Raw genomic sequence first — 27,911 nt, 5'->3', positions numbered from 1 at the left:
CTGGCACACGACGCTGCCCCAAAGAGGGCTCAGAATGAAGAGGGGGGCAAGTGGGAGTCCCCATCCCAGCAGAGACCCACAGCTCTTCCTCAGCCCCATCAGGAGGCATCAATTCAGGGCTATTCAGGCTAGAAAAGGTCCTGCATCCCCTTGCCAGCCCTGTGGAAACTGAGGCACACTCCTGCATCCCATTGCCTCCACACTGATCCTGGTCATGACATTAACATGTAATAAAGCCACCAAACAACCCTCATGACCACCCTGGCTGCCCCTCAGCTGGATTTCCCATCTCTGGGCTTAGTCAGGCTGGGATTTCTCCCAAAACACAAGAGCATTGTCCTCTAGAGATGTTGCCACAGATGCACAGAGCAGTTGAGGATGTCTGTGAGGTCTCATGAGACCTTGTTCAGTGCTGTCCTAAAATGTCCCTGCAGCAACCCTGGCTCTGCAGGGGCACACAAGCCTGACCACCTGGGCAGCTGCCAGCTCCATGCCCAGGCTGAGCCTTTCCACCTGCATGGGCTGCGGGATAAAAACCTTGAGGCATCAAAATAGGATCCAAAAAATAGTGAGCACTGTTTTGGACAGGCAGCTGCATTTCACCAGAATTGCTTTCAAATAGGTGTGCTGATATTTGGGAAGCTGGCTGGACACCACGGGGTCAGGAGGAAATGTTATTTCATGCACAACCTCCACAGCATAGGCAAGAGCTGCAAAGCTGGTTTGTCTCTGTGCACATCCTCAAATGAAACTAATTTCTAAACTAGCAGGTTTATACCTCAATGTTCTTGCTCCATCCATCTGCCCAGCTCTGATCAGCCAGTTTTCTCCCCTGCTTTCAGCAGGACTGCTCACATTTGAGCAGTCAGTCTTGCTGAATCAAGGCCTAAATATTTTGAAGGCCTGAATCAGCAGAACACACATCTGCTCCAGGCTAATCTTACCCAGCAAGCCCCACGGCGTGCTTAACCTTAAGCCACTCTTCAGACCTATCCATGTTAATCTTAAGTGCTTTGCTGATTTGGAGCACTATAATTTTTCAGAGGACGTGTCCTCTGCTCTTTGAGACACTAAAATTAGCCTGAAAACAGACAGGGAGGTGTAGGCAGCAACCTCAGCCCAGCAGCTGGGCTGGATAGGCTCAGCCTGGGGCTGCATCCCTGGGATCACACCAGGCAGATCTGGTGCAGAGCACTTCTGGGGTGCTGCAGAGAGCAGCTACAGAGATGAGGGATCTTGAGGCAAAAGGGGAGCTTTCCCCCAGCCGCTTTTGGTGTCCCTCTCTTTCTGCTGGGCTGGCATCAGAGGTCTCACTCCCAGTCAGCATGCTGACTTTCATAACAGTGAATTATAACTTGGCACTTCTGTGGCTCTCTCTAGTTCAAAGCCATGCTGAAACATTATCTAATTAATTCACACAATAGCCCTGGAAGGCAAGAATGGGAGGTAGGAAGCTGAGTTACTTGCCCAATGACAAACACTGAGTCAGTGCAGGAGTGGGAGGAAAACTCAAGGGCCCTGGATGTTTAGATCTGACATGGCATCCTTCTTGTTGCAACAGCACTTCAGTCATTTAAAAAATAGCACCTGTATATTTAATTAAAATTACAGCCAACTACTCCTAATTAATAGATTAAACAGGGACAGAAAATGTTATCCTAATTAGCACCCCCCCAAAATTAAAAAATCACATGCTTTTCACTTCTGTAGGATGTTAACCAAATCAATTAAAAAGTATAAATATGTGCTATAAGCAAAATTAGCCAAACCCCCTTCTGAAGACACACACAGCAGAGGCTGCCCCACTGACAGGGCTGCTCAGGTGCCCCTGCTCCTGGTCCCCACTGCAGGGTGCAAGGGGCTTGGCATCACAAGAAAAGCCACCATAACCATCCTGCCACCACCACAGCACCTGCAGGACAAGGTCCCCACCCTCCTTGCCTCAGTATCTTTTTATTGCATAAAAAATAAATGCAGAACTGTAAGGGGGGAAGGAAAGGTGTCTGTAGGAATAAAGACTATGAAAATGTCACCAGCACCGTTATAGCAGGAGAGCAGACCAATCAAGAAAAACAAATAATAAAACAGGGATTTATTTACAGAAACTATCCTTACAGGAGGTAATGGGCAATTAGAAACAGTGTTCCATAAACTCACATCAACAGTAGAAATATTGTATAAAACACATTTCTAGGTGTGAGGGGTTAGAAGAGGTATATTCAGAGATTTTAATGTAATCCTTAATGTAATTCCAGAGGTCCATTAATCGGCTGGAAAACCTTCTATAGGAATACAATATTAAAATATTCAGTAGTTATAGACTGAAGAGGAAAAGGCCAACTGCAGCTAATTAACCTAAGGAAAAAAAGTCTGCACAGTACTCAAGAGTACCTGAGTGAAATGGGGGGATGGAGGGAGTGGAAAGACAAAGTTGCAGGAAAATGCAATTAATGGAATATACTGCTAGGAAAATAAACTCAAGCAGCATTAAAAAGAACATGAACTGTACATAAGGGAATATTGAAAGGGGGAAATGGAGTGCATATGTGGAGAGGTTGTAGAAGGGGAGAAAGCTTGGTTTGAAAGATATTTATATGAGCAGAAAAAACCTCAAATTGTGGATTAAGGCATCTATTGATGCAAGTTAAAACATGTTTTCTAACATGCAATTCAGATGAAAATAATGTCATGCTGCTTTGCTTTTCTGACCAGCAATTATTTAATCAGAAAGCTGTATTAGGAAAGAAGTCTCTTAGTAGGATGGAGTATCTGACTATGAAAATGTGCTGTGTGGTAGCCAGCCAGTAGCTAATGCATCTTCAGCTCTGGGGCTTTGATTTTGTATCCCTGTTCTCCCCAAGGAATTATTTTCTGAGTTCATACCAGGTTGGTTCTGTTGGTCTGGCCATGTCATAATGATACCCAGCCCCTGGAAGCCTTCCAAGGAAGTTGGTGAACAGGGGATTGCTGTACTTTGCTGTTTTATAGCCCAAATAGCTCTCAATAATTGAACATTAGTGTGGTGGGAAAAGTACCAACAAAACTTTTATGATAAATCTTCACCATCCTCCAGGACTCCGGGTCAAATAAATAAAGACATGCACAATCTGCATGCTGTTTTTAGCATCAGCAGTTATGAAAAATGTGGCACATACATAGATTTTCCTTGAGCAGCTCATTTTTCTGTCCTTCACTAACCTTTTCCTCTCCCAGTAATGGACTACTTTTTACATCAAGCATTTTGTAGCAGGCTGAGGCTAAAGGGCCCACATCTCCATCAGAAAACTGCTGTACTCCCAACCAAGCAAGAATATTTTCTTGTGCACTAGGAGACCATTTTCCCCTCCCTTGCTCACTTGGGGGTTGGAGGCAAGCTGAACCAGGAGCTCCTCCTCCTCCAGCCCCAGTTTGGTAGGATCTGCCCTGAAAACAGAGGTTCTGTTTGCATTCCCTACACACAACCCCAAGGCCAAGAATGCAATGGATCAGCAACAGCTTTTCCATACATCATGCACGTGGCTCGGACAACAACCAAGCCCTCTGCCAACATCCTGCCCAGCATCACTGAGTTTGTATAAAAATTTGATAAAATTGCCACTGATGGGCTTCATGGAGTTCCACCAAATGTTATCGACTTTGTCCTGCTAAACTCCTCCTCTAGAGGGCATGGAGAAGTTTTTGGGAGCATGTGCCCCACATCCCAGGCTGCAGTGGCCTCCCCAGCAGAGCACCTCAATTTCCTGCACACTGTGTGCTACAGACAAAGCCTGTGTTAAACAACCCCTCAGGAAATTAGCATTAATTAGCAGGGTGCTGCAATCCTGCAAGTGACTGCCACTTATCCCACTAATGTTGGCTCCACACTACGGGGAGCTCTTAGAATTTCTGACATTAAAATTGTTGCTGGCCACAAATAAAATGTAATTGATATTCTTTCAGAAATGGAAAAAGTACGGTAGGATACTCTGCAGCATTATTAATTAGTGCTAAATCAAGTATCAAAGGATGAAAATAACACTGTATTTAGCAATCAAGTTTATTTTAATAGATGCAATCAGAGTCCCATGACTTACAATTTTGCCTCTAAGGGGAATGTTCTCACTGAGGAAAACATGAAGAAAAAAAAAAGACAAAAGCGTACATTTAGGTAGGGTCCTCTCTCACTCCAGAGCTGTCTGTGCCATTTGCTAGTTCTGGCAAGATTTCTGTTTTCCTTCTCATATGACCACTTACACTTTAACCTTGTTTTTTCCCAAATATCCTGAGCTACTGCTGGAACCACTCAGTGCAAAACAAAACCAACACCCTGAAAATCCTGTTTGCGCAGCATTTAGTATGAAATTTTAAACTCTGTGAATTTAGCTGGAGATTTCCTGTTCTCTGTTGTCTCTTTGTATTCAAGGGGGAAGCGAACGGTGACACAGGTGTGCCCGTGCAGCAGCAGCAGCTGCCCGTGCACCTGCCAGCAGTGGGACCTGTCAGTGCTGGCCCAGGAGAGGCTGTCGTGGTCACAGCTTGCTCAGGCACCCCTGTGACAGGGCTGGGCTGCAGGAGCACCCTCAGAGGCCTGAGCAGAGCCAGCAGCTCCTGAGTGTGCTGTGACAGGTGACAGTGCCGAGCTGCCACACCAAGCACGGGCAGGAGAGCTGTGAGACTCACCTGCACACTGCTACCTGCACAGGCAGCCTGGCTTCTCTGTCTGCACAAAGAGCTCCTCTGCCTGCCAGAGCTGCCATTCCAGGGACAGTCACAGCTTCTTTCCACACCAGCACCCAGCACCAACAGGGAACCAGGCAGAGGAAGAGATGAGTCAAACAAAACGCTGCCTTTTGGATGCTGTTAGAGATTGGAGAGAGGCTCTTCTGCAGTACAGCTCCTGCCTTCCTGCTGGTTGTCACCACGGCCTTTACCTGTACAATCACGGTACATTATACATATACATTTCACAGCATTTCCTGAAAACATTCTTTCTCATTCAGCTGGTCAGGATGCTGGAGGGGAGGGAGGTGTCTGGATGGTGAGGCGGCAGGATGATCGCTGCTGTCAGACTGTGAACTGCAGGAAGATGCACTTGTTCTCCCGTGGTGCAAGTGGCATTTGTCCTCCAAACTTTGGCATAAGGACCTGAACCACCAACACTGCACCAGTACCAGCAGTATCCTGACCTAGGCAAAATATACATTGCAACACACACTGGCTGCTTAAACCATGAAAACTTCATTTACCATCACTGCTTCAAAAGCCAGTGGCCCTAATAACTCAGAGACACTGACAAACCAACCTGTTACATTCTCCAAGTGCTGTTGTTCATCACAGTCAGGAGAGCTTTGCTGTCTGACCCAGGTGAGGACCAGGTCCCTGAGGGGATCACCAGATAACAACAAGCGGACTGAGGTGGACCTGTAGAAGAGGAGCTTCCTCAGGTGCCAAAGCTGGGGTGAAGTACCTTATCTTCACGCTGCCTTAAAAGCCAGGTAAAACAGGTCCTTGCATAATAAACTGTATTTACTGCACCTGAGCAGAAGCCTGCAGTTCAGAGCAGCGTGTGTACTGATGCTGCCTACAAACCTCTGTTTTGGCCACATTCTGTATAGTGCTCCATAACCCATAATATACAGGAAGCGCATGCAATATACAGGAGATGCACATTTTAATGTCCTCGTGGGCTGTGGGTCTGTTATTGATTTGACTGATACTGGGGAGAAAATTGCTTTTGGTAGTGCTTTTCCTGGTTCTTGACAGGGCAAAAGAATTCACAGGAGGTGCAGAGCTCACATGTGTTGGAGAAAGGGCTGCACACACCCCTGCTGCACAGGCCCTTTCCCCAAATCTCCAATGCAGGAGTGGGTTTTCCTTAGCCTTGCTGGGCATGTGCTGCTGGCTGCTGTGTTTTCCTCCTGCTGCCCCGACCTGGGGAGAGCCTGCCAAGTGATGGCCTGTCACACTGGGAAGATGAAGAGGTGGATTAGACAAAAGAAACAGAGAGGAAAAGCAGCTGAAAGCCAGGGGCAGATATCCGCTGGCCTTGCGAAGCCTCACATCTGTGGGGTACAAGAACACTGCCAAATACACGTTATCCAAGAGTTTTAACACAATTTATTTTATGCTTAAATAATCAACTAGATCATCCAGTGTTTGTTGTTTTCATACATATGTAATTAGAGCTATTATCAATGAATGCTGTTTCCATATGAATATAATCAACAAATTAAAGTATTTCACCAAAAACCAAATAAAAATGCCCTTTAAAACACAGCAGCCTTAACAACCTAATATTACACTGCTAGGATGATTACAGATGATTGGCTTACTGAAAGATTCTACATCTTATAGCCAGTACACAATACAGTAATAATTTTACAGCGTGCTGCCAGTCTATTAGCTAATAATTTCTCTTCAGTTCATTTAAAAATATCCCAAACTTGTGCTCCTTAGAGCACCAACCCACTTCTAAAGCTGCAAGCATTACCCCCATTATAAAGCAAGAACAGATAGCACCCCCCTCCCCATAATGCAACTACTGTATATGTTATGGGTCTTAGGTCATTTCATTGAAAAATTGGCAACAGCAACAAATATTAGATGAAGGGCTTTGTGTTTACAGATAAAATCTTATTTTTCATGTTGCGGAATAGTGTTTGCAAAACTGGAAAAGATTTAATCAAAATAAGGTGAAACACATGCATCAAAATATTAGTACTCTGAAGAAAAATTTTCACAGAACTACAGAATTCCTCATTTTGGGAATCATTTAAATTTGCAGCAGATTTTAAAGATTTTTTTAAAATCAAGCTAGCGATTTTGCATATACAAACATTATAATTGCTAATATACAAGAATCTGTGAAGATACACCCAGAATATCCCTGTAGGTGCAGCCATTTGAGACACCTAGCCTGCTCAATGCATTTGCAATATTCTGTTTGTGATCGAAAAGGCAGTGCCTTATCAACACTTATTCTATTTTGTTAGAATTTATACAGTGTTATTTATTTACAGCAAAACTATTGATGTTTAAAAAAGAAACAAATAGTGTTTTATACCCTGACAGTTTGGGTCCAAGAAAAATAAGGCGAGCTGTTGTGGATTTTAGTATTTTTAGTGTCTTTCCATGGTTTAACCATTTCGTCTTCGCACATCCTCTCTGGCCACAGGAATTTATTTCTTTTGAGATGACATCAAACTGCTTGAGAGAAGCTGTTAACAGCATGGCATCTTGTATATACACTGCATTGGTAACTGAGCACCCTCCAATCCTGTGAATGAACGTGAATTTCCATGCTCTGTAAATTGGCTCATGCTAAATTAATTTTTTTGTTTGGGATTTTTTTTGTATGTTTTTTTTTCTTTTTGCATAAAAACCATGCGGTTAATGTGGGGAAGCAGCAAACACACGCACACTTTTATAGGTGAATGTTTTAATTCCTGTTGATTTTTCTTCCGTGAGTGTCCCTCTAGAATACTGGCAGTAAAAGCACACTGTGGAGAGAAAACAAAGAACAAATAATTTCAGAAATATCTTGTTAGAATCAGTTTCATGCCTTTCCCTGACTAAACAGAAATGTAATTGCAATTCTGCAATAGGCTAAATCACACAGCTTCTAGGTAAGCAATGACATTAGCTGAGCTCCAGCGTGAGGGGAAAATGCAACTGCAGATGTCCACACTGCTCATGAACTGATTTATAATTATGTTTGCAGCAGACTGCATTTCATCATCCCGGACGTGCCACCAGCTCATCTGATCCAGTGATGACAAGGAATAGGTTCTTTTGTTGTGGAAGGAACAGCATCATCTCCAGACAGAGAGAGCTGCTGCTTCCACAGTACGTTTTCCTTCATTGTGTGCAAGCATCCCCACAGTGATGGAAAACCTGCTCTCCTTGCACATCCACCTCTGCCAGTTGCTCAGGGAACATTCCTGCAGAGGCAGGAATGCAGCACCCAGCCTTTAGGAGGCTTGGTGAAGGACAAAAGCAGGGACAAGGAGCAGTGCCATCCATCTCCCTCCCGCCTGGCTTGCATGAGCGGCACAAGGAGAGACAGTCCAGCTCCTGCTCTCTCACCCCTCCAACAGAGCCATGCACATAAGGACAGTAAGTTTGTGACATGTGTTGTACAGCAGCAGCAGAGAGGGCAGGCAGCAGAAGCACAAACACAGCAGTGAGCAGGAGCTGGAAGCCCTGCAGCTCTTGGGCACCTGGGTGCAGGGCAGCGGGGCTGGCACAGCGCCGGCAGGGCTCAGGCTGGCACGGACATGCCTGCTCACTAATCAGGTCACAGGTCCACACACATCCCCCAGGAGTGCTCACAGTCTCCTTCCACACTACAGCAATCTGTCCTTGCCCACAACTACAGTTGCCATAAATCTGTGCTGCTGCTGAGAGCCGCCTGTTCCCACTGCAGCAGTCACAGCAGCTCACACCGCGCTGTCCTGCGGAACTGCACGCACGAGTTCTTGGCTTCTCCTTTCAACCTATGCCTCGCTGTGGGCTTATCTGCAGTGGTGACAGGGACATTTCCACAGCAAAACCTAGCTAACATCGTGATTATTTTCAAACACTTCACCTCTGCCTGCCCAACAGGATTTCTTTTGTCTTTTGTGATTACAAAACAAATAGTTTTTCTACAGAATCCAGTGCCTCTGCAAACACATCCACTTCTGCATCCAAATGAAATGTTTTTAATGGGCTCTTGACCAGACTCACAATTATGTAGGGCACATTTGGCCATGCTTATCATATCAAAGTTTGGAGCACAGAGATTCATCTTACAGGACGAAGCTCCCCCCAGAGCAAAGGTTCATTATCTAAGGCAGGCTCCCTGAGTTCCTCAGGGGCTCCAGCATGGAAGACTTGCCTACTGGAAATCACAGGAGAAATGCATCGGCAGTCATGGGAGCAGGTCTGATTCTGAGGAGCTCAGACTCTGGCCTCCTGAAGGTCACACTGTTTCATACATTAGGCAAAGACTGCCTAATTTATGTAATGTTATTTTAAAACGAAATGCTTATCCCTGGTGTCTTTTGCATCAAACTCGTACGCTGGCAGGCTTCTATCTGCATTGCTTATGGGGTTTAATGCCCCATCTTGCCTTCAATGCCTGAATTTACACATTTCTGCTGCTCTGCCCCTGCAGATTGACAGTGGAAGCAGCACGGGACCCAACATGGGACACAATTTCATATAAACAGTGCCATTGCTTTGGCTTGCTTTACTCCCACATGCTTGAGCTCCATAAAGGGGAAAGCTGTGTCAAAGAATCACCTCCTCTTTCCAAACAATAAATATTTTATGAGTGTGTTGAGCACCAAGTCACGAGAAGCTGTATTATTCTATCAGCACACACAAGAGCACTCTCAGTAAATGCAGGAATTCAGGTGGATGCAGTAGGTGCTTACCAGATACTGAAATCACACCAGCCACCTCACAGAGCTTGCTCCTTGGCGCTTGATCCCATAAATCGCTCAGCTAGATCCCACACACTGAGTGCTGTTTGTCCAAATGGCTCTGCTCACATGCACAGAGCACCTGTAGGGCCAGGGGGCTGTGGGGGCTACCTTACATTGCATCAGTTAGAAGGGACTGGTGACTCAAGAGAGACTCTGCTTCTGTCTGTCCTTTCCTCACTATCTGGTCCATTTGCCAGGTCCTGTCTATTCTGTTCTTACAGTCAATCCTATACCATATGTACAGTAAAAGGATAATACACAGTCTTGCACTTCATAAACTCTTTCAGTGTCCAATTCCTGAAACCCAGCAAAGCTAAGAGAGAAGAGCAGAAAAATGACACATCCATGCTAAACCTACACACTTGGAGCCATGACTGATGGACCAGCATTGAAAGACACACAGACACATCTCTGTGTGTAGCTGTGTCAGTGAGAGAAAGCAGCCTCTGGCTTATTTTCTTCACATCTTTACAGATGCCCTGCAAGGATGTCTCAGTCTGTGCATTTGGGTTAGCTTGAGAAGCCCTTAAACCATCAGCTGCTGCCTTGCTACAATCGTTAAGGCTGGATCAATAAAATTCACAAGGAACAGTTGGTAGGGATTATTTGTTGGCAAATATTGAGACACTTCACTCACAAGGACTTTGACTTGCATAACTGCCCTCAGATCACATGTCTGACAGTGGAAGAAGTATTTCACTCCTAGTTTATTTGTGTGCAGCTCCTTTACTATTTGTGTTTAAGTTTTTAGGGGTAGATAGTTCTGTGTATTACAAACACTGTAAAATTCTGAGAAATCTTACACATGCCTGAGTATTGCTTTATTTTCCAAGAAGTGGAATATAGATGTATAAAGATTAATTTTTATATGTGAACACAAGGTCATTTTCTGCTTACAAGATCAAGGGCCAGCTATTCAGGTGTGCAGCTGGAAAGCAAAGTCAGGGTAGCAGAGGCAAGCCTTTGTGCAGCCCAGTGCTGTTCCCCATGCTGGGAAAAGCTTTCAACAAGGGAAGAAAATTGATCACACTCACCGTTCAGTGGTTGGCTTTCAGCTTTCATGAGTAACTCTTCTTCTCCACGTGTCTGACTTCTTTCTTTGTCTTAACCTTATAAGCTTCCCCCTGCTTTAAAGGAAAAGTATAATCATTAAGACAGTCTGAAGAGAGCCCTCGTAATTGTAAACCAGCTTCCAAAACAGGATACACATTTTGCTGTAACAGGATAAGTAAAAAGCAGTTAAATCACATTAACACTTCATTTCAAAGATACACACATTCTATTTATCCACTCTGCTGAGCTGCAAAAGCACAGGTCTGAAATATCATCTTCAAGTAGAAAACACAGCTCTCCAGTTTCAGCCTGACCCCTGGGCTGGAGTGCCCGGCTGGCAGTCGGTCCTTGGCACAGCCCCTGCTGCCAACTGCAGTGGGGGCCAGTGCCACTGACAGGGAAAAATCCCCTTCCCAGCTGTCCTCCTGGTCAGCCAAACTGCTGGGCATTCCCAACAGCAGAGCCTGTGACTGCTCTTGTGATGTTTCACAACGTCTGTGCTTCAAAGTGAGCAGGTTAGTAACACAATAAAGGGAAGAGGAAGAAAGCCAGCAAAAACCATCACTGAAGCAGCACAGAAGTAAAACCAAAACAAGCAGAGCAGGTTTCAGCGTCTTTAAAACAGCAAACCCCAAAATAAAGTTCATCTTTGCTCATTAAAAGTAGCTCAATAATCATCTAAAAATAAATTCTCCAGTAATCACAAGCCTCATTCACATCAGAGAAAGGCATCTGTTTATGTGTGGCTATGGGCAGAATTTACCCCTCAGGTGATCTGCATTGATGTATTTGTAACTATTTGTAGTTTCCAACTAATCTAATCTAGTGCAGCAAATTGAAAATGTTTACCCCTTGCTGGGCAGGATATTTTTTCCTTCGTGAACAACTAGGAAAGAGGGAATGAAAATAAGTTTGTTTCCATTATCTCATTTCTGTGACTTTTTTCCTTTTTCTTTATTTTAATTGCCAGAAAAGAAAGGGTATTTGTTATCTTCCTTTCTGAATCTGTTTTCACTCAGACAAGAATTTCATTAGCCCCAGTGACAGTTTTACTTGAGCAGAGATGTCTGAGGGCCATGTGCTGGGGAAGAAGGCATGAGCTCCTCTGAAGCCATTTGTTTTCAGAGACAGTGCCCATTCCCCCAAGGCCTCCAGGGGACAGATGACAGCTGAGGCACAGCCTGCCCACTGCTGTCCCTGTCACTGCAGCCCTTCCCAAGAGGGGCTGGGGTGTGCTGGCACACAATAGTCCTACTCTTCTCGCTGTCAGGGTGATAAAGCTGGGCATAGTCCAGGCCTGTAGAAGCCTTCCAATTTTGATCCCCAGGGACAAAATCCTGTCTTGGTGCTTGCTTGTAAAGATACCATTGCTTGGGTATGTTCTCATTGACCTGAATCCTGCAAACCTCAGTCACCAGCACCAGGGGTATCACACCAAGGTGAGAGAGAGGCCACTGGGGTCAGACTTCAGCTCATTCCTCTGGGTCGGTGGAAAAGCCACACAATCTACCTACAGCTGCAAGGCACAGATTCTGCAAGGGCTGAACCCAACACACAGACACTGCTCAACCTGACGGCACAAAGCAGGCCCCAAACCCATGGCTCAGACCTGCTGCCTGTTTTACAGAACAGACCTGGATGCCCTGTGCTGACAGAATTCAGCCGGGCCCCTCAGTGCTGCCCCTGTCCCATGATCCCAACACACAACTTGCCAGTAACTGCAAGCACTGCACTTTTTTGCCAAGGCTTCTTGTTAAATGCAAACCTCCAGCCCTTTAGCAGCACTTTCTAGCAGTCAACACAACCCTCTGAGCCTACTGTTACTTGCTGGTAGTCCCCGTGGCATTACCATTTCACCAACTTTCCTCTCATGGGGGATAACAACACGTCTCACCACCTTCCGGGTGATCTGTGGGAAGCAATACACGGAAAGTATCGATTTTTATTTTTTTCCTGGATTCTAAAGGGAAAAAGTATGTTAAAAGAAGTTACTTGAAAGCAAAGACTCAGAGCAGTGATGTAATTCATGATTACTTTTCTCGTGATGACGTTGCCTTCTTCATCGGTAAACTGTTCCTCTGTTACAGATTCACCAGGAATGTTTTTTGCTTCCTCACCCTAAAGAATGTGTTATAAGATTAGCAATAGAGCCTATATTCTGTCAAACCCACACAAATTTCCACACCAATCCAAGCAACAAGCACATGCTAGCTTCAACTTTATGTAACAGTTTGCTTTATGCCACACCAACTGTTGGAAAGCCTCGTTCATTTAGCAATGCAATACCTGTGCATTTGTCCTACGAGATGTTTCCTTAAAGCCTGTAGAGAGCTCCTAGCACGCTATTTATTAACTAATTAACACACACTCTTATTAACTAATGCATGTCAGGAACTCTCTGGGCAACAAAACTGAGTGGTCAGTCTGAGCCCTATGAGACACCCCTTAGCTTTTCACAGCTTCTCAGTGAAACTCAGCAGCGTTTCTGCTTTGGCACATGCAGAAACACGGCCTAACAAGGGGGAAATTTGGGACTTAGAAAGACAGCTCTGTCTATAGCTTGCTAAACACGAGGTCTTAAACACAAACACAGAAGACAGACAGGACTTCTCAGCACTTACACGATGAAGGAAGTTGTCTTACATGACACTTTGCCCGGCACGGTGCCACCGTGGCGAGGAGCCTGGGCAGCCCGGTCCATGACTTACTGACATCAGCAGCACTGCAGCCATCCCTTCTTGTAGCACCAGCAATTTATAGCACCAGTGTAAATAAATGTAAAAGCAGTTTCCTAGCTGCTATGCCAGTGACTTAATTCCACTTAAAGGAATTATTGCTTAAATCATAAATAAATGACATTAGTCTGAGCCCAGCTGGCAGTCATGAACTTACGTTCCAAAAGAGCTTTGTTAACTTTACCTCACAAAGTCCTATTTCCAAACCTGGGTGCTTTTGATGCTTCAAAAATATCAATTTTATGTGCTTATATCTTTCATATAAGAGAAGCAAACATAATGATACTGTAGCTGCCCCACATATGAAAAATTTCCACTTGTAAATCAATAACCCAAGTAAACAAAAAAAAAAACTCCTTAAAACTTTTCTTCTCCCCTCACTCTCAACCCACTATGGAAAAACTACAAGTAGAGGGAGGAAGCAGAAAGAAAACACTGTATAAAAGACATTATAACAATATTAACTACACAACACTATTTGAAAGGAGACTATTACAGCTTTTGTAATGCTTCGATGTACTGAACACCAAGGGCAAATATATTTTCTATTTACCGTGGTCTATACACTGCATAGTTGTCTGCATAAGCTCCTGGCACTGCTTTATAATAAACAAATACAGTGATGCCATGTGTATTTTTTAAAAACAGTATTCCCTACTAAACAGCTTTTTCAAGATGTACAATGTAACATTGGGATTGTATGCTATTTCTAAGCTCTAAGCAAAACAAACCTTTCCTTTTGTTTACAAGCCATTTGTGGTCTTTTCTACCAAGCCTTTCCATTTTGCTTGCCTGGGGACAACGGCAGTGGGCAGGAGCCGGGGGGAGCACTGCAGAGCAGAGCCCCTGGCTATGTTTGCCTCTTCACAAGTACAGAATTTCTGCTGGTTTCGCATGAAAGCTGTACTCAAGTCACCACTTAAGCAAGGGAATTCAGATATTTTACACATCTTTTCCCCCAGGCCTTCACAGGCTGTTTAGCAAGCTGTACAACCTGCTGAACTTTGGTGCTTCCAGGAAACACTGCCAAGAGAAGGACAGGCTCCACAGCCAGGTGGGTTCCAGCGCACAGGGACATAAGGATGAGGTGCTGTGCCTGAGACACACCTAGCTGAGGTGCCTGGGCCAGGGAATGCTGGCGTCCCTAAAAAGCACACAACAAACAGCTACTGAAGCCTTCAGATGGAGCCTGAAAAACTCATTCCCCAGAAGGAGAAGTGGCACAGGTGCCCAGACAGGGCACCAGGCTCTGTGCAGGAGGAGGGAAGTGTGAGGCTGGTCCCTGGGCGAGCGGGGCCCCAGCGGCAGCCAGCTGCTTCCTTTCTCACCAGAGAGGGATGGACTGCTGCCAGGCAGGGCCAGCCACTGGGCAAAGGGTTTGGGAACTGAAACCTGCGGGCTTTCCTGCTCACACAGAGATGGCAGGGGGAAAGACTGATTCTGGAGGCTTCACACACTAATCAGATGAGAGCAGATGGGGAACTGATGCACAGTTTCTTTTCTGGCCTTTCACGTATGGTTCCAACACAGTACCCCCAGGAGCAGGAGGGAACCCTGGCACAGACATCTCATGGAGCACAGAGGAATGGAAAGGTTCCCTCTCATGAGTAGGGTCTCATGAGAGGGAACCACTACAATAAAACCCATGAAAACCAGAAATAAAACAGTAGCCAGTAGCAAGACTGCTACTCGTCACCAGATTACTTGGCACACCAACACCACTTTCATGTACTGGTTCTTTGAGTCCTTACTGCAGCTATGAGCAAGTGAACAACCTTAAAACAACCCAGCAAGAATTACTGTGTTCTGCTTCAAATGAAGTGAAAAGTGTACTGCTGCACTGAAAGATGTCTCCTGGAAGAAAATGCAGTTTTAAAGGTGTGGTGAATCTTGGGTTTTAATTAGCTACATGCTCCTTTAAGCATAATTTAAGGATAAATGCTGTAAATACTCAGCAGTCAGCATGCATGAAATCCAGCTTTCACAATTCTCTTGCTGGTGGGTAGTTAAACAAATTGCAGGAGGGCTCTCAACTGAGCAGGAGGTAGATCTGACTTACTGACTTTTCTAATCCTATGCAGTTAAAAAGATGGATGTTTGCTAGGGAAAAAAACCCTACCCACTGGCAGTTTTAGTTGCAAGAGCTCAGACCAACATTGGGTTAGAATGGCACATTAGATGACCTTGTCAACAAAAGCTGTTTTTAAACACAAAGCTGGTGCATCTGCGTCACAGCTAGAGAATAAAATTCTTTCCGCTGCATCATACTTATGTGGGCTTCATTTTACCCTTGACCAGTCAAAATCACTGTCACAATACCAAAAGCTTTAGAAAGGCAGGGAGAAAAGTTAATACCGTGATTACTGGAAGCCCAGTTATATCCCTGGGACTAAAGCATACAAAGGCTGCAGTCTGCAAGCCTCAGCTCCAGAACATGCCAGGAAGCTTTGCAAAGCAGAGTGCTTTAATGTCACCCTGCTCGCTGGAGTGTAGTCCTGCCAAAACCAGCTGGTATCCTCTCTCTGCTGCTCTCCAGGGCAGGAGAAGCAAAGAGCAGTTTCCTCAAAGTCTTCTGCCAGCTCCACTGATTTTCTTAACAGTTATTTGCAGATTATGGGTGTTCCCAGGGACCTTCAGATAAATGGAGTTATACAGTCAGTGCTGCAGTGCTGTGCCAAAGTTCACTGTAGATTTGTCAGAGCTCTGGTTTTCACTCATGTTTGTTTTGTTACTAGAGGGATAATAGTCCCTTTTATTCCTCCCATACATCTAGTGTTGTTGGAACAGCAGAGAAAAAAGGTGCAGCTGGATGCATCTTGCCAACATGGATAAAAAGGAATTTAAAAGCAGGAGGAAATAAGCAAGATGGAAAGATCCTAAATATTTAATTTTGCCAAAGACCAGAGGCGATGCCGCAGTGGGAACAGAAGCTGCACAGAGCGCTCAGACCTCTTCCCTCAGTGGCCTAAGCCAGTATCAGGGCATAATCCCCTCAGTCCTGAGATCACATTCTTGTAATGCATGAGCAGCAGCTGCGCCTCCATCTCCTTGGGGTCTCGAGCCTCTGTGGCAGCAGCAGGAGAAACAAACATCTTTCATTAAGGTCATTTTCATTAGCGAGTTCTGCCTACTCAGGGAGACCTTGTTAATCAGATGCCACAACTCTCTGCCTGTGCCCATGCTGAGTCTGTAGTTGCTTGTTTGCAGATGTATTGCTAAAGGCACAGGAGGGGGAGAAAAATCCCAACTAAAAATCCCAGGCAAGGCAAGGAGACCTGAGAGCCAGGGGTGCTGTAAATGGGGCAGAGTGTAGCCCACTGCTGGGAGCTGAGGCACAGGTCTGGTGCATGTGGCATGGAGAACACACCTCAGAACAGCATTTGCAGTCTGGGGTGTGATTTATTCCACGTTATCTTACTGAGGCCAGCAGCTCCAACTCCCATGGGGCAGGACAGGGAGAGGGCATTTACCTGCAGCTCTGCCAGCCAGCCAGCGACTGCACAGTGGAGACGCTGTGCCCAGCTAAATACACAAAAGGAAATGGTTCCCATTTTTCTCACACAGGGCACAGGCACTTAATTCTTATCACCTACAGGATGGCCACATTTTATTTTCCATAAATAACTTCCCCTGAATAGCAAGACCATGGGAGCTGCTGGCTCTAGCTTTGGCTAACTGCTGCTCAGGCCACTTCTCCCATGCAGGCTGAACCAAGCCCTCCACAATCAGTAAAGGGCCATTTCAAGGGAAAAATGCACAGAAAGAGACAAATCTTCAATAAAAATTGTCAAGAAATAACAAAAGTACAAGACATTAAATTAACTCAGATTTTAATAACCACTGCTTAGAAATATATTTTTCTTTCCATTACATTCTACCATAAACCTTTTGGCAAGAATCTTACTAAAACAGCTTTAGCCAAAAAATTTGTATCCATGAAAGATTTAACAATCTCTGAAAAAGCATGAAAAATTGGACACTGATTCCTGCCACGGCTGAATAACAGGAGCTTTGGATCTGGCTCTGAATGTCCACATTGTGGCAGGCACTCTTATTTTCCCCTTGTGTGCTAATTGCTCGCATTCCTGCACTACCATAAACCCATTTCTTTTGCAATGCCCCATCCCATCAATCCACCATGTGAATACAAGAGGGGAAAGGAAGAAAAACAAAAACATCTGCACTACCTTGAGGTTAGAATAGGATCCTATTACATGTGGAAATGGGCATCAGTCCTTGCTTGTCTGGTTTTATGGGCTCAGCCCTCTGAAGTGCTAAATCCCATGGGAATGTGCTCTAGAGTACTGAGCACTTGACAGGACTCAGCTCCTGCACTGCTGGGAAAATACCTCCGTGGGAGAGAAAAGTCTTTCCCCATATTTGGGCCAGGACAGAGAACTGAGGTAGCAGTTAAAAGGAAGTAACAGTGTTAGCAATGCTGCAGGATGGCAAGGAAAGGAAAAACAAGTTGGGAAAGAAGAGCAAAGGTAATGAAGCAATTCAGCTCTGACTGTACCTGGGTGACACATGGCAAAACCTTTTTTTCCACAGGACTCAATTTATCCTCAAGGTCTCAGTTCTAGCAGACTTTATGCCTGCTGGCTGTGTGAGTACCTCTGTGGCTTTAAATACAACATGCAGGCAGTAATGAATACTACGAAGAGCAATTAATATTAGGAAAAAATTCTTTACTGTGAGGATGGTGAGACACTGGCACAGGTTGCCCAGAGAAGCTGAGGATGACCCATCTGTGGAATGTTCAAGACCAGGCTGGATGGGGCTCTGAGCATCCTGGTCTACTGGTGGGTGTCCCTGCCCATGGCACAGGGTTAGAGCTGGACAATCTTTAATGTCCCTTCCAACTCAAGCCATTCTGTGATCCTATTAATACAGGCTACAGTAAAACCACACAGTTCCCACATGTGGTTCTGTTCAGTGCAGCCCACCCTCATCCCCTGCCACTGCTGCTGGATGTAAGCTGGCTGTGGGCACAGCACCCACTGTGCCAGGCACTGAGGCACTGGCAGCTGAGAACCTGCTGTTCCTGGTCACTGCTCGAGCCCAGCAGCAGCAGAATGAGCTCTTTTCCCTCTGCAGGCTGTGAGCATTGCTCCAGGCCTCTGCATCCTGAGAGCTCTTCCCTGATGGAGGAGCTGTACCTCAGCTTGTGCATGCTCTCACTGTGATTTCAGTCCACCCAAAGTGAACCTCTGCTCTTGGAAACGTGCAGAAAAAAGTCCAGGTCCCTAAAAATGTTAGATCTTGATTTTTCCATTTCGTACCACCATTTCATGAACTTTATATGACCAAAATGGTTGCTTCCACTACCAAATTCTTTCTCTAAAAGGCCTGATGATTGTTGCTTTCAAACTTTCTCTTGTTCTCTTTTGAGCTTGTCTTAAGATGCAGAGTGGGGGATAAAAAAAGAAGCTATAAATGATCAGAAAATAACCAAAGAATCACATGTGTTTTCTAATCAAGAGACAGGTACAGCTCCAATCCAGCTGAGATCAGCTACGTTCCCAAGAGCCGCCTCCACTCGCCATGCACACCCTTCCCACCGGGTCTGCACCAGCTGAGATTCCAACACTAAATATGCTGCTTTGCCATGGCTCTGCTAAAAATTCTACCCCAAATTACACCACCACATTTAAAACCAATTTTCTGTGCCTTTCTCTGAACACAGGGGCTGTGACAGAGAAAGAGAGCAAGAGAAAGCTGCCTTTGACACGCTTTCCTCTTTTCTACTCCAACACTTCCTGACTGCAAACCAGAGGACACCAAAATAGTTCAGACATAAATTGGGTGGGGGCCCTTAGCCACAGGCCAACTATGCAGCCTTTGAATCTGCAGCACACTCACACTCTGTGTGTTACCAGAGACTCCTGCAGCACTGGAGGGGCCTGCCCTGTTTGAAAACAGAAACCACATTCCTAAGCCTCAGCAGCCAGGGCTTATCTGCAGGGGAATTACTGAGGAAGGGTTATACCCTGACAGGGCCAGGCCCTTTCAGGGAAGGCAGCAGGTTCTGCCTGGGGAGATGGGGGATCAGACAAAACATTCATTTCTGCTGAGCTCAGTTCTGCCATTCCTGTCCTGTCCTGAACGGGTATACTGAAGGAATTCATGGTGAAGGCAGCCAGAAAAGTCACCCTTCCTCTTCCAAAAGCATCTGCACCTTGGACTCTTTGGCAGCTGTGCAGAGCAGCCTATCTGCCACCCACACTACACAAAAGGGGCAGTGCCTTTTGTGGTGTGCAGATTCCTCTTGACAAAGCATGCAAGCAACAGTGATATAGATATGTGCAATTGAAATGTCACAATTTATTCCTTCCACAATTTATTCCATGTAACAATTACAGCTTAAGCAAACTGCACTAGTGCTGTAATAGCACCAAAGTGCACTGCTGGTTTTTGTCAGGGCTTGACTGCATGGTTTTCTAATACGAATCTAATAAATCCTGTAAGTTACTGAGGAATTACATAATGGTTTATGTTAGAGACTTATTTTCTCATGCTCTATGCTGCAGGAAAATAATGTCATACTGTATGACCACACAAAAAAATATTATAAGGGCAAATACAATTACTTATATGATTATACCATTGTTATCAGTGTGTGTAGTATATTGTGCTGTAAGTAAAGGCTATCTGTAAATAAATATATTAAATGGAGTCTACTGAAGGCAATGCAAGGACTTTCATTAACTTCAGTAGATTTAAAATCAGGATCATCTGCTGCAGTGAGAAAGTTTTCCAGAACACATTAAGTGCTTAGGACCACAGTTTCAACCAGACTATGTGCCTCATACTTTCCTATATCCCACTCATATATTCCTGCAAATGTTTAACTTGTAACTCAGAATTTTTTAAAAACAACAAAGAAAAAAGAAAGGAGATATTGTTACCCATCTTTCTCAGTGGCTCATATTTGCTCTACAGGAGACCAACATGCTGCATCTAGCTGCAGCCTTTAGGATGCCATGCAGAGCAGTGGCAGTGAAGGACACAGCACTCCATGCAGCACAGCTGTTTTCCAACAGAAGACACCCACAACCCTGTGTTAAAAGCAAGGAAAGGCAACCTAGCACTGGGTTATCAATCCATACTGGCCAAGGAAAGCACACTACCACAGGGGCTCCAGTATGCCAAAAGTGTCATTCTGACACAGCAGACCAAACCTGTGTTCATGCCAGCATCACCTCAAGAAAGGAAATCACAAAGTACCTTGAGAATCAACCGCCGCCGGTAAACCCTCGTGGTGATTCTCTGCTCTTCACCTGAGCTTGAGTCACTCTCAATCTCACTGTCACTGTCACTACATTCCTAATAAATGCAGGTTTAGTACATTTGAACAGCACGTTTGCAAGACAGAACATGCTGATCAGGACTAGGAGAAGAAAACAGAGGTTATCACGGACAGTGTTTTCCCTGTTATGTACATACTGACTCGCAGTTTCACTGCTGAGGTACACCATGGGAGGAGGCCTTTTTTGCTCCTTGGCATGCTGTAACCTGATAATTACACCAGCTATGGAATATCTCAGCAGCTCTCAAGTCTAGGAAAATGCTATTTGGAATGCATCTGACCTGTGAAATTTCAAAACCTTATGTAATTCTTTTAAATTATATGTAAAAAACGCCATAACCTTGTCATAGCTCATTGATTTTTTTTTTCTCCTAAAAATTATTCTTTCAAACAAGTTTTATGGAATCACAAGGTATGGGAAGTGAATTTCCTAATACAAAAAAAGAAGACTGTCACACAGAAAGATTCAGTGGAGCATTTCTGCATAGAACATTACAAAAAAGCTTTCTGAAGAATTTCTCCATGCAAATGGCTTTCCTGCTCAGTATTTATCTGCTTTTATAAGGGGCAAAACTGCAGTGTGGAGCACAATCACGCTGCATTTTTCCAAGAAGGGGCTGTTAGAGCTCAGCTGGAGGGGCACAGCCCTGAGCTGGTCTCAGCCTGACAGGTATTGCAGCTACACCTGGATGTTATTCTGTCCTGGCACCCTCTGCCAGCCCTGGTGCCTTCCCCTCCAAAACCCAAGGAGCTCAGCTTTGGGGCTGAGCAGCTCTGTGTGCACATGCTGGACAAAGGGCTTCCCACCTCTGTGTGTGACAGACACAGGGCACAGACCCTCCTCCCATGATATTCAGCTGGACCAAGCCTTTCCTGAACAGAGAAATTTGAAAATTTCCTCTATGTTTTACTCAATGACAGCCCCAAACTGATTTTAGAATCATGGATAGTGGATATTGGGAACTGCATATCTATTTCTCCTTCTGAATCTGGCCCAAGACATCCTAAACAAGAAGCAAATCTCAGAAATTATGTGCAAAATAAGAGTGGGCATAGGTGGGTGGAGGAGAAAAATAACTATTTAACAAAAAGCATTTAGGGCAGGATGACAGAATTCATCTGCAGTCCTCTGGCACTAGTCAAATATAGATACAAAAAATTGTAAGCCAATCCTCTCCTGAAGAAGTAACAAGAAAGCAGAAGATTTCCAGAGGGCATGAAAGCTTTAGAGGAGGAGTTATTTTTAATAAACAGCTTTAAGTGATTTATTTGTGATGGAATTCTGACACCGAGAGTCACCTTGACCATGTGCTGGACATCATCCTCTTTGGAACAACAGAGCAACTGTGCTGTGTTCTTCTCATTTAAAAAGATCACTGGAATCTAATGCTTGAGCATTTGTAGAGAATTATAAGACCTACACCATTGCTGCAATGCTTTTGTAAATGTTTAGGTGGACTTGGAATGAGGCCAAGGATTTGTTTCATCCACGTCACCAGGCGTCAGACCAGTACCAGTCTGAGTTCCATCTCTTGGTGCAAACTCTGTGCCAAAGCACTGCTGCAGCCCTTCTCCTGCAGATGGGTGACTATTGCTTCCTGCCTCTTTCCAAATGGGTCACAGACAAAAATATCTTACTTTGGCAAGTAGTTTTTTCTCTCCTCAGAAGTAAATCTGTTTCTTCCATACTTTTCTCTTTATGGAGCATTTCTGAAGAATGCCTTGCAGAAAGCCACTGCAGTAGAAATTTCCTTTGTTTTCACAATAGCATGTGAAGCATCTCACCATGACTTGGACTGCCTTACTAATTAAACTTACTGAATTTAAATTAGACTAGAACGCATTACTGAAGAAATATCAACAAGATAATAGAAGCGGTTCAAGTCATTCTAACAGATGCTAGTTTCTTACCCATTCAGATTTTGAGAGACCCACATTTTGAAATGACATTATTTTCTGATACCAGTTTATTCAAAGATCATGCCTATAAGAAGGCTTGTTATTTAGTAAATAGGATTATCAGCCTTCACCAATAAAGCAAAGCAGTGCAGAGATCACGCCTAAGAAAAGCACTTGCTTATTCTTCTCAATCCAGATGGGATATCCACCAGTAAAGAGCACACAAAAGTGGGTGACAACTTCTCTTCCCACTGATGGGAATGCAGAGGGGGAAGTGCAGCATGTCAGCACATTACAGCGTGCATCCACACTCACTCCTGCATTTAATCAGAGCATGGCACCACCAGACTGAGCTCTGCCCCAAAGCCCACAGACACTGAGGAACGCTGCCATCTGCCTCTAGCTGCCTTTGCAGAAGGCAAAGGCTTTTACATTTTTAAAGTATTCCAGTAATTAGCAAACATTAGGAAAGATCTTACTGTGTCACGAACTAATAACAAGATAATAACAATCATATGCTGCATAACTGCTGAAACTGATTATGTTACCATCTAATAAAAGGATTCTTGGTTGTATAATCGAAAGAATAGCTTTAAACGAACTAATTTAGACCTGAGTGATTTACTGCAGCCCACCACAGCCAACATTTTTATTGTGCTACAATAAAAAAAAAATCTATATCATGTAGAAGTAATTCTACTGAAATATCTTGCTTCCAAAAGTTATAATCTCCTCCTGTATTATACCCAAGAAAAGACAATCTCAGCAGAGAGAGGAATGTAGAAGAAACTCTGCAATTCCCCTTTTCAGCCTGGTTCCCTGCTGGCCCTGAGGTTTATTCTGTGGCAATCCTCCCACTGCTGGGGTGTGAGGTGCACGCAGCTACTGGACCACAAGCCATTCTTTGAGTCAACTTTCCTTCCAAGCTTCTGGTAAATAAATAGAAGCAAGTGAGAAAGCTATCAAAATCTTTATTTTCAGAAAATAACTTATAACTGGGGTTTTGCTTAAGGGTGTACGAGTCAGGCAAGGTAGAAAGGAAGGGGAGCCCCTCAGCAGCATTTTAAGGAGAAAGAATCACCACCTGGAAAAATGCTTTACACATTTAGAAATCTTTTGATCTGTCTTGGCTGGATGGACTCTGAAGTTGGGATGAAAAAGGCCATGAAAAAAGAAATATAAGGAGAAGATTACATATCACCCCAAATAAATTTTTTTGCAAATCAACAGAGTGAAAAAAAATGCAGGTAGTTTTGGGAAAAAGAGCAGGACAGAGCCTGAAGGGTCCCTTTATTTCTTTGCTCCTATAATTTGCTTCAATGTCAATGTCACAGGAAGAGTGGGAAACCAGTGGCAACACCTCAGTGGGAACAGATGGGGGACAGCTGAGCAGTTTGGCACGGTTTGCACAGGTGGCATGTCATGGCAGGGAAGGGGCTGTTCCCCAGCCACGAGGGACAGCGCTCCCAGAAGCTGCTCCAGCCCCTTCCAGGGCTCAGGGCCAGGCAGGGAGGGGATGATGCAGCCCTTCTTGGCTCCCCTGCCTATCCTGACTCCACCCCATTCTATTCACAACACAAATAAAAATTTCCAGTATTTTTCCCAATTCCATTTTTCTCAATTCAGTAATAAACTGAAAAGGCATAAAGAAGGATAAGGAAAAAATCCCCTAACCCTGTCACGAACAACACTGCAAGTTGCACAAAAAAATTTGTCAACCAATATGTCAAGCAACAGGGACTCCTCACACTGTAATTATTACAGGACATACTGTACCTTCTGTTCAGACATTACTGCTCCCTCCTCCTCTTGGATGCTTGTTCTTGGCTTGCCATCCTCAGAAGTACTCCAGCCCATCTTCTTCACACTGACAGGCACAGATGTTTTGCTGCCTTCTGTTGTTGGCTTGCTGGTCTCTTCCAAAGATTTCTGATATGCTGCTGATGATAATGTCTGCTCATCAGTACCAGTTGAGATCTGGGACTTTGTTTTCAGGGTTTCTTTGTCACTGTGTTTTCCCACATCATTTAAAGCTTCCTGGATGTAGGATTTAGTTTTTGCCTCTGATGTGGACTCAGATAGGCTTCCATTTGTTTCTGGCTTCCCTGCTTCTCCTTTGACGTATGAGGTAACAGAATCCCGACATTGGTCCGAACTACAAGAAAAAGAGAAAGGAATAGACAGCTGTTCAGGGCTTAAATCACAGGCAGAAGGGCAAAGCACCAAGCCTCTTACTGAGCCTTCAGTCTGGGCCCATACATTTCACACAGAGAAAAGTAAAATTTTAGATTCCACTTGCAGACATCAATCTATTTAACAACCTTGTCTTCCGCATCATGGCATCGTTTCAGAAGCAATGAAAATATGGTGGACACTGGAAACAAGGCCAAATGTTTTATGTTAATCTCCTTCCATTTGGTGGAGGGGAGAAAAAAGAGAAAAAAAAATACACAAAACCTACCAGTTCTCTTGTATAATCATGAGCTAAAGCCTCAAGACACTTATTTTTAAACCAGTTTCTAATCAAAGAGGTGATGAAAGTATCTGGTATCAAGCAATTACTAGTTATTTTTCCCCCCAAAGTACAATATCTGCACTCCAGATAGGTCTTGCCTTTTAAAAAGTCTGCAAATAGGTCCTTAGACACTGCAGAGTCTCAATAATATGCAGAGACAAAGGCAAGGAAGGTTACTAAAAGATAGAAAGCTGACCAGAATTTTGTGTCAGATTACCTATGGAGAGGTTTCACCTGCAGTTCTGATAAACAGCTTTATTTTCCTTTGTATTTTTGCTCACTTTATGTTAAAAACTACGACTGTGTAATGCTGACATATGAAAATATGCCAGCTGTTTGCTGGCAAGACTATCACAAAAGACAGCAAAGGGAATTCACCTAGCTAGAAATTGATATCTTCTTAAGGAAGCCCTTTTACTTCCAGAAGTGATCTATTTCACTAATTTAACACAATATAAAATGCAGAAAAACAACACTTGCTTAACAACAGGAACCACATCAGTAGTAGTTCAAGTGCTTTACAGTATTGAAAGACAATGAATTTGCTGAAATCAATGACCAAATTCCCACTAGACTTGATAAGAGAGTAAGTATCTAATGCTACCTTGAACCTTAAAACGTCCTGAGCCAAAGATGCAGAGGATGTAAACTGCTGGCAGAGAAATGATCACTGAGCAGATAATCATTCTGTGCTGATTTATAGCTCCTGCAGACCCGGCTCCTCAATTAGTGACCACAGGAACCCCTTGCCCAGTGGGCACCAGTAGAGCTGGACAGCACAACACATATTGTTAATGCTGAAAGGGCAGGCTGGAAAAGCTCTTGGAAGGGAAATGCACTGAGGATAAATATCCAGAAAGCATCCCTCTCAGCAGGTCATTATGCCAAAGACAAGTGGAGACTGGGAGAGTGCAGCACATACATCCCCTCTCCTTCCTTGCAGCCACTGCTGGGAGACAACAGGACTAGGTGGGTTTGGTACCACCATCCTTACCTTCTTATGCCTTGTAACTCGTCTTTTAAATTAACATGACATAATAAGCTTGAAGCAAGTGTTGTAAAAAGTGACAATTAAAAAATTAGCTTATGGGAAAAGTAACAATTATCTGAGGGAAAGCAAAGAGATGCAAATGGAAAGAATGACTGCTATAAAGGTGCTCAAAAATAACAGTAAGGTAGTATCCTGATTTCAGATGTTCTTGATTCCAGCTAGATCTATGCACCACTGAGACGAATTAGAAATAGAAATACACAAGGAACATGAAAATAAATATTACCTGCCAAAGATAACACAAAGTACTTCTCAAATGCCTATATCGAGAATGAAACCTGACAAATACACATTTTTAAAGCCAACTCCATCTGAGGCCAAATCAAGTTTTTCTATTAAATGCATATATATAGAAGCCTACAGAGATGCTGTCAGAGAGCAGCAGCCCGTGCAGTGCTGCTGGTGGCAGGGGGGCAGCTGCTGGGGGCACGCTGCAGCTCAGGGGGCTCACCTCTCGTCCAGGCGATCCAGCAGGCTGCCGCCTATCCTGCGCCCTGACGTCGGCGCCTCGGAGACGCTGGAGGAGTCAGGCTGCCAACCTGTAATTGAAGACATTTCGCGTTCTGCTTGTTGAACACCTTTAAGAATTGACCATACTCTTTCTTCCGTCATCTCCTCAGACTCAGCTCCTTCTTCCAGATGAATGTCCTCAAACAGAGACTTAAACTTTTCTGCCGTCATCTCCTCATCAGTACCAGACTTTTCTCTCTCGGGCTGTTCAGTCCTCACTCCTCTTTTACTAGTCTCTTCACTCTGCCTTTGTTTAGCATCTTTGGATATCCCATAACTACCGAGATACCGTGGAAAATCTTTAAGGTCCACTTCCTCCAACTGGCTCTCGCCTAGGGAAATATCTTTAGGTGTTCCTTCTCTAGGCACTGAGAAATCAACTCTGCTGTCATCCAGTGACGTGTCCTCTTCAGTCACCACTGGCGGGGCTGCTGCTGTACCATCTACGTGTCCCTGGGAGGTCACTACCACGTCACTCAGCCTACTGGGAGTTCTAAGGGGTGACTCTAGGCTAGAGGTGTCGCTAAGGAAATCATCCTGGTGCAAAGGGGTGGGCGGCACGAAGCGCAACCCAGTGGGAGTTTCCAGTTCCACTTGGATGGAGGGATAACCTAAGGAAGACAGCACATTTGGACTGACTGGGATGAAACGTGGAGCAACAAATAAGCAAATGCCAAATGATTCATGGGTTACATAAAGTATGAAACACACAAGGAGGTGCAGGTGTATAAGAACCAATGCAGTTCTGATAGGTTTTTGTTACTTTGTCCCAAAGAGATGGAACAAAGAATGAGTACTGCCAGAGAATATTACAGTGAAGCCAGTACTTCTGACTATTTTTTAATAGTCTATAAAGTTTTAAGCAATTGCTTGTGCAGCCATTTTAAACATTTTCAAGCTATAGCAGATTGTCTTATGGGCATGCAACAAATCAAATGTGGACAAGGGTGGTTGTCCCTTTACACACAAGACAATCTCTTGCAGTCATATTTTGTAAATTTTTATTGCCAAGATTTTATTTATTTATTTTAATTTGGTAGTTTAATGAACAGATTTTAAAGACAGCAGTAGATCATAACACAGGACAGCCACTTTTTTGTCAGTAGGTATTCTTTCTAAAACAGGTCCACATTTTTAATATGCCTTTATATAAAAATACACAATACCAGAAATACAGTGTTACTAGCATATACCTCCAATTTAATCACAGAGTTAGAAGAATGGACTAGTTGAGAAATGAAGAACAGAAATGGATCCTAATGAGGATACTAAAAGATAGTAGATCTAAACACACAGCAGGATAAAAAAGCTAAAGTAAGGAAGTTAACAAAGGGATAAAAGAATAAACAAGGGAGAGCTATATGAATATTTCAGGTACAGTGAAGTTATT

The 27,911-nt window shown here is 44.2% G+C and overlaps 1 protein-coding gene across 33 annotated transcripts in view; it reads right to left on the bottom strand.

Annotated features, from left to right (window-relative positions):
* Positions 1–6,079: 6,079 nt before the first annotated feature.
* ANK3 (ankyrin 3) overlaps positions 6,080–27,911 on the bottom strand; it is a 342,435-nt gene continuing 320,603 nt past the window's right edge. For 12 of the 33 annotated variants that reach the window (XM_074544616.1, XM_074544617.1, XM_074544614.1 and 9 more), the window contains 7 exons: positions 26,463–27,132; positions 24,222–24,600; positions 20,465–20,563; positions 12,537–12,620; positions 12,352–12,411; positions 10,484–10,576; positions 6,080–7,478 (listed from right to left, as the gene is read on the bottom strand). In XM_074544616.1, coding sequence (XP_074400717.1) covers positions 10,508–10,576; positions 12,352–12,411; positions 12,537–12,620; positions 20,465–20,563; positions 24,222–24,600; positions 26,463–27,132 — 1,361 coding nt within the window. In that variant the 3' untranslated portion in view covers positions 6,080–7,478; positions 10,484–10,507. The remainder of the gene's footprint in view (positions 7,479–10,483; positions 10,577–12,351; positions 12,412–12,536; positions 12,621–20,464; positions 20,564–24,221; positions 24,601–26,462; positions 27,133–27,911) is intronic. The other 21 variants (XM_074544627.1, XM_074544631.1, XM_074544630.1 and 18 more) reach the window with 8 other exon arrangements.

Source organism: Zonotrichia albicollis, chromosome 7 (assembly GCF_047830755.1).
Source record: "Zonotrichia albicollis isolate bZonAlb1 chromosome 7, bZonAlb1.hap1, whole genome shotgun sequence".
Taxonomy (NCBI): Eukaryota; Metazoa; Chordata; class Aves; order Passeriformes; family Passerellidae; genus Zonotrichia; species Zonotrichia albicollis.
This window is presented reverse-complemented; position numbering and strand designations above follow the sequence as displayed.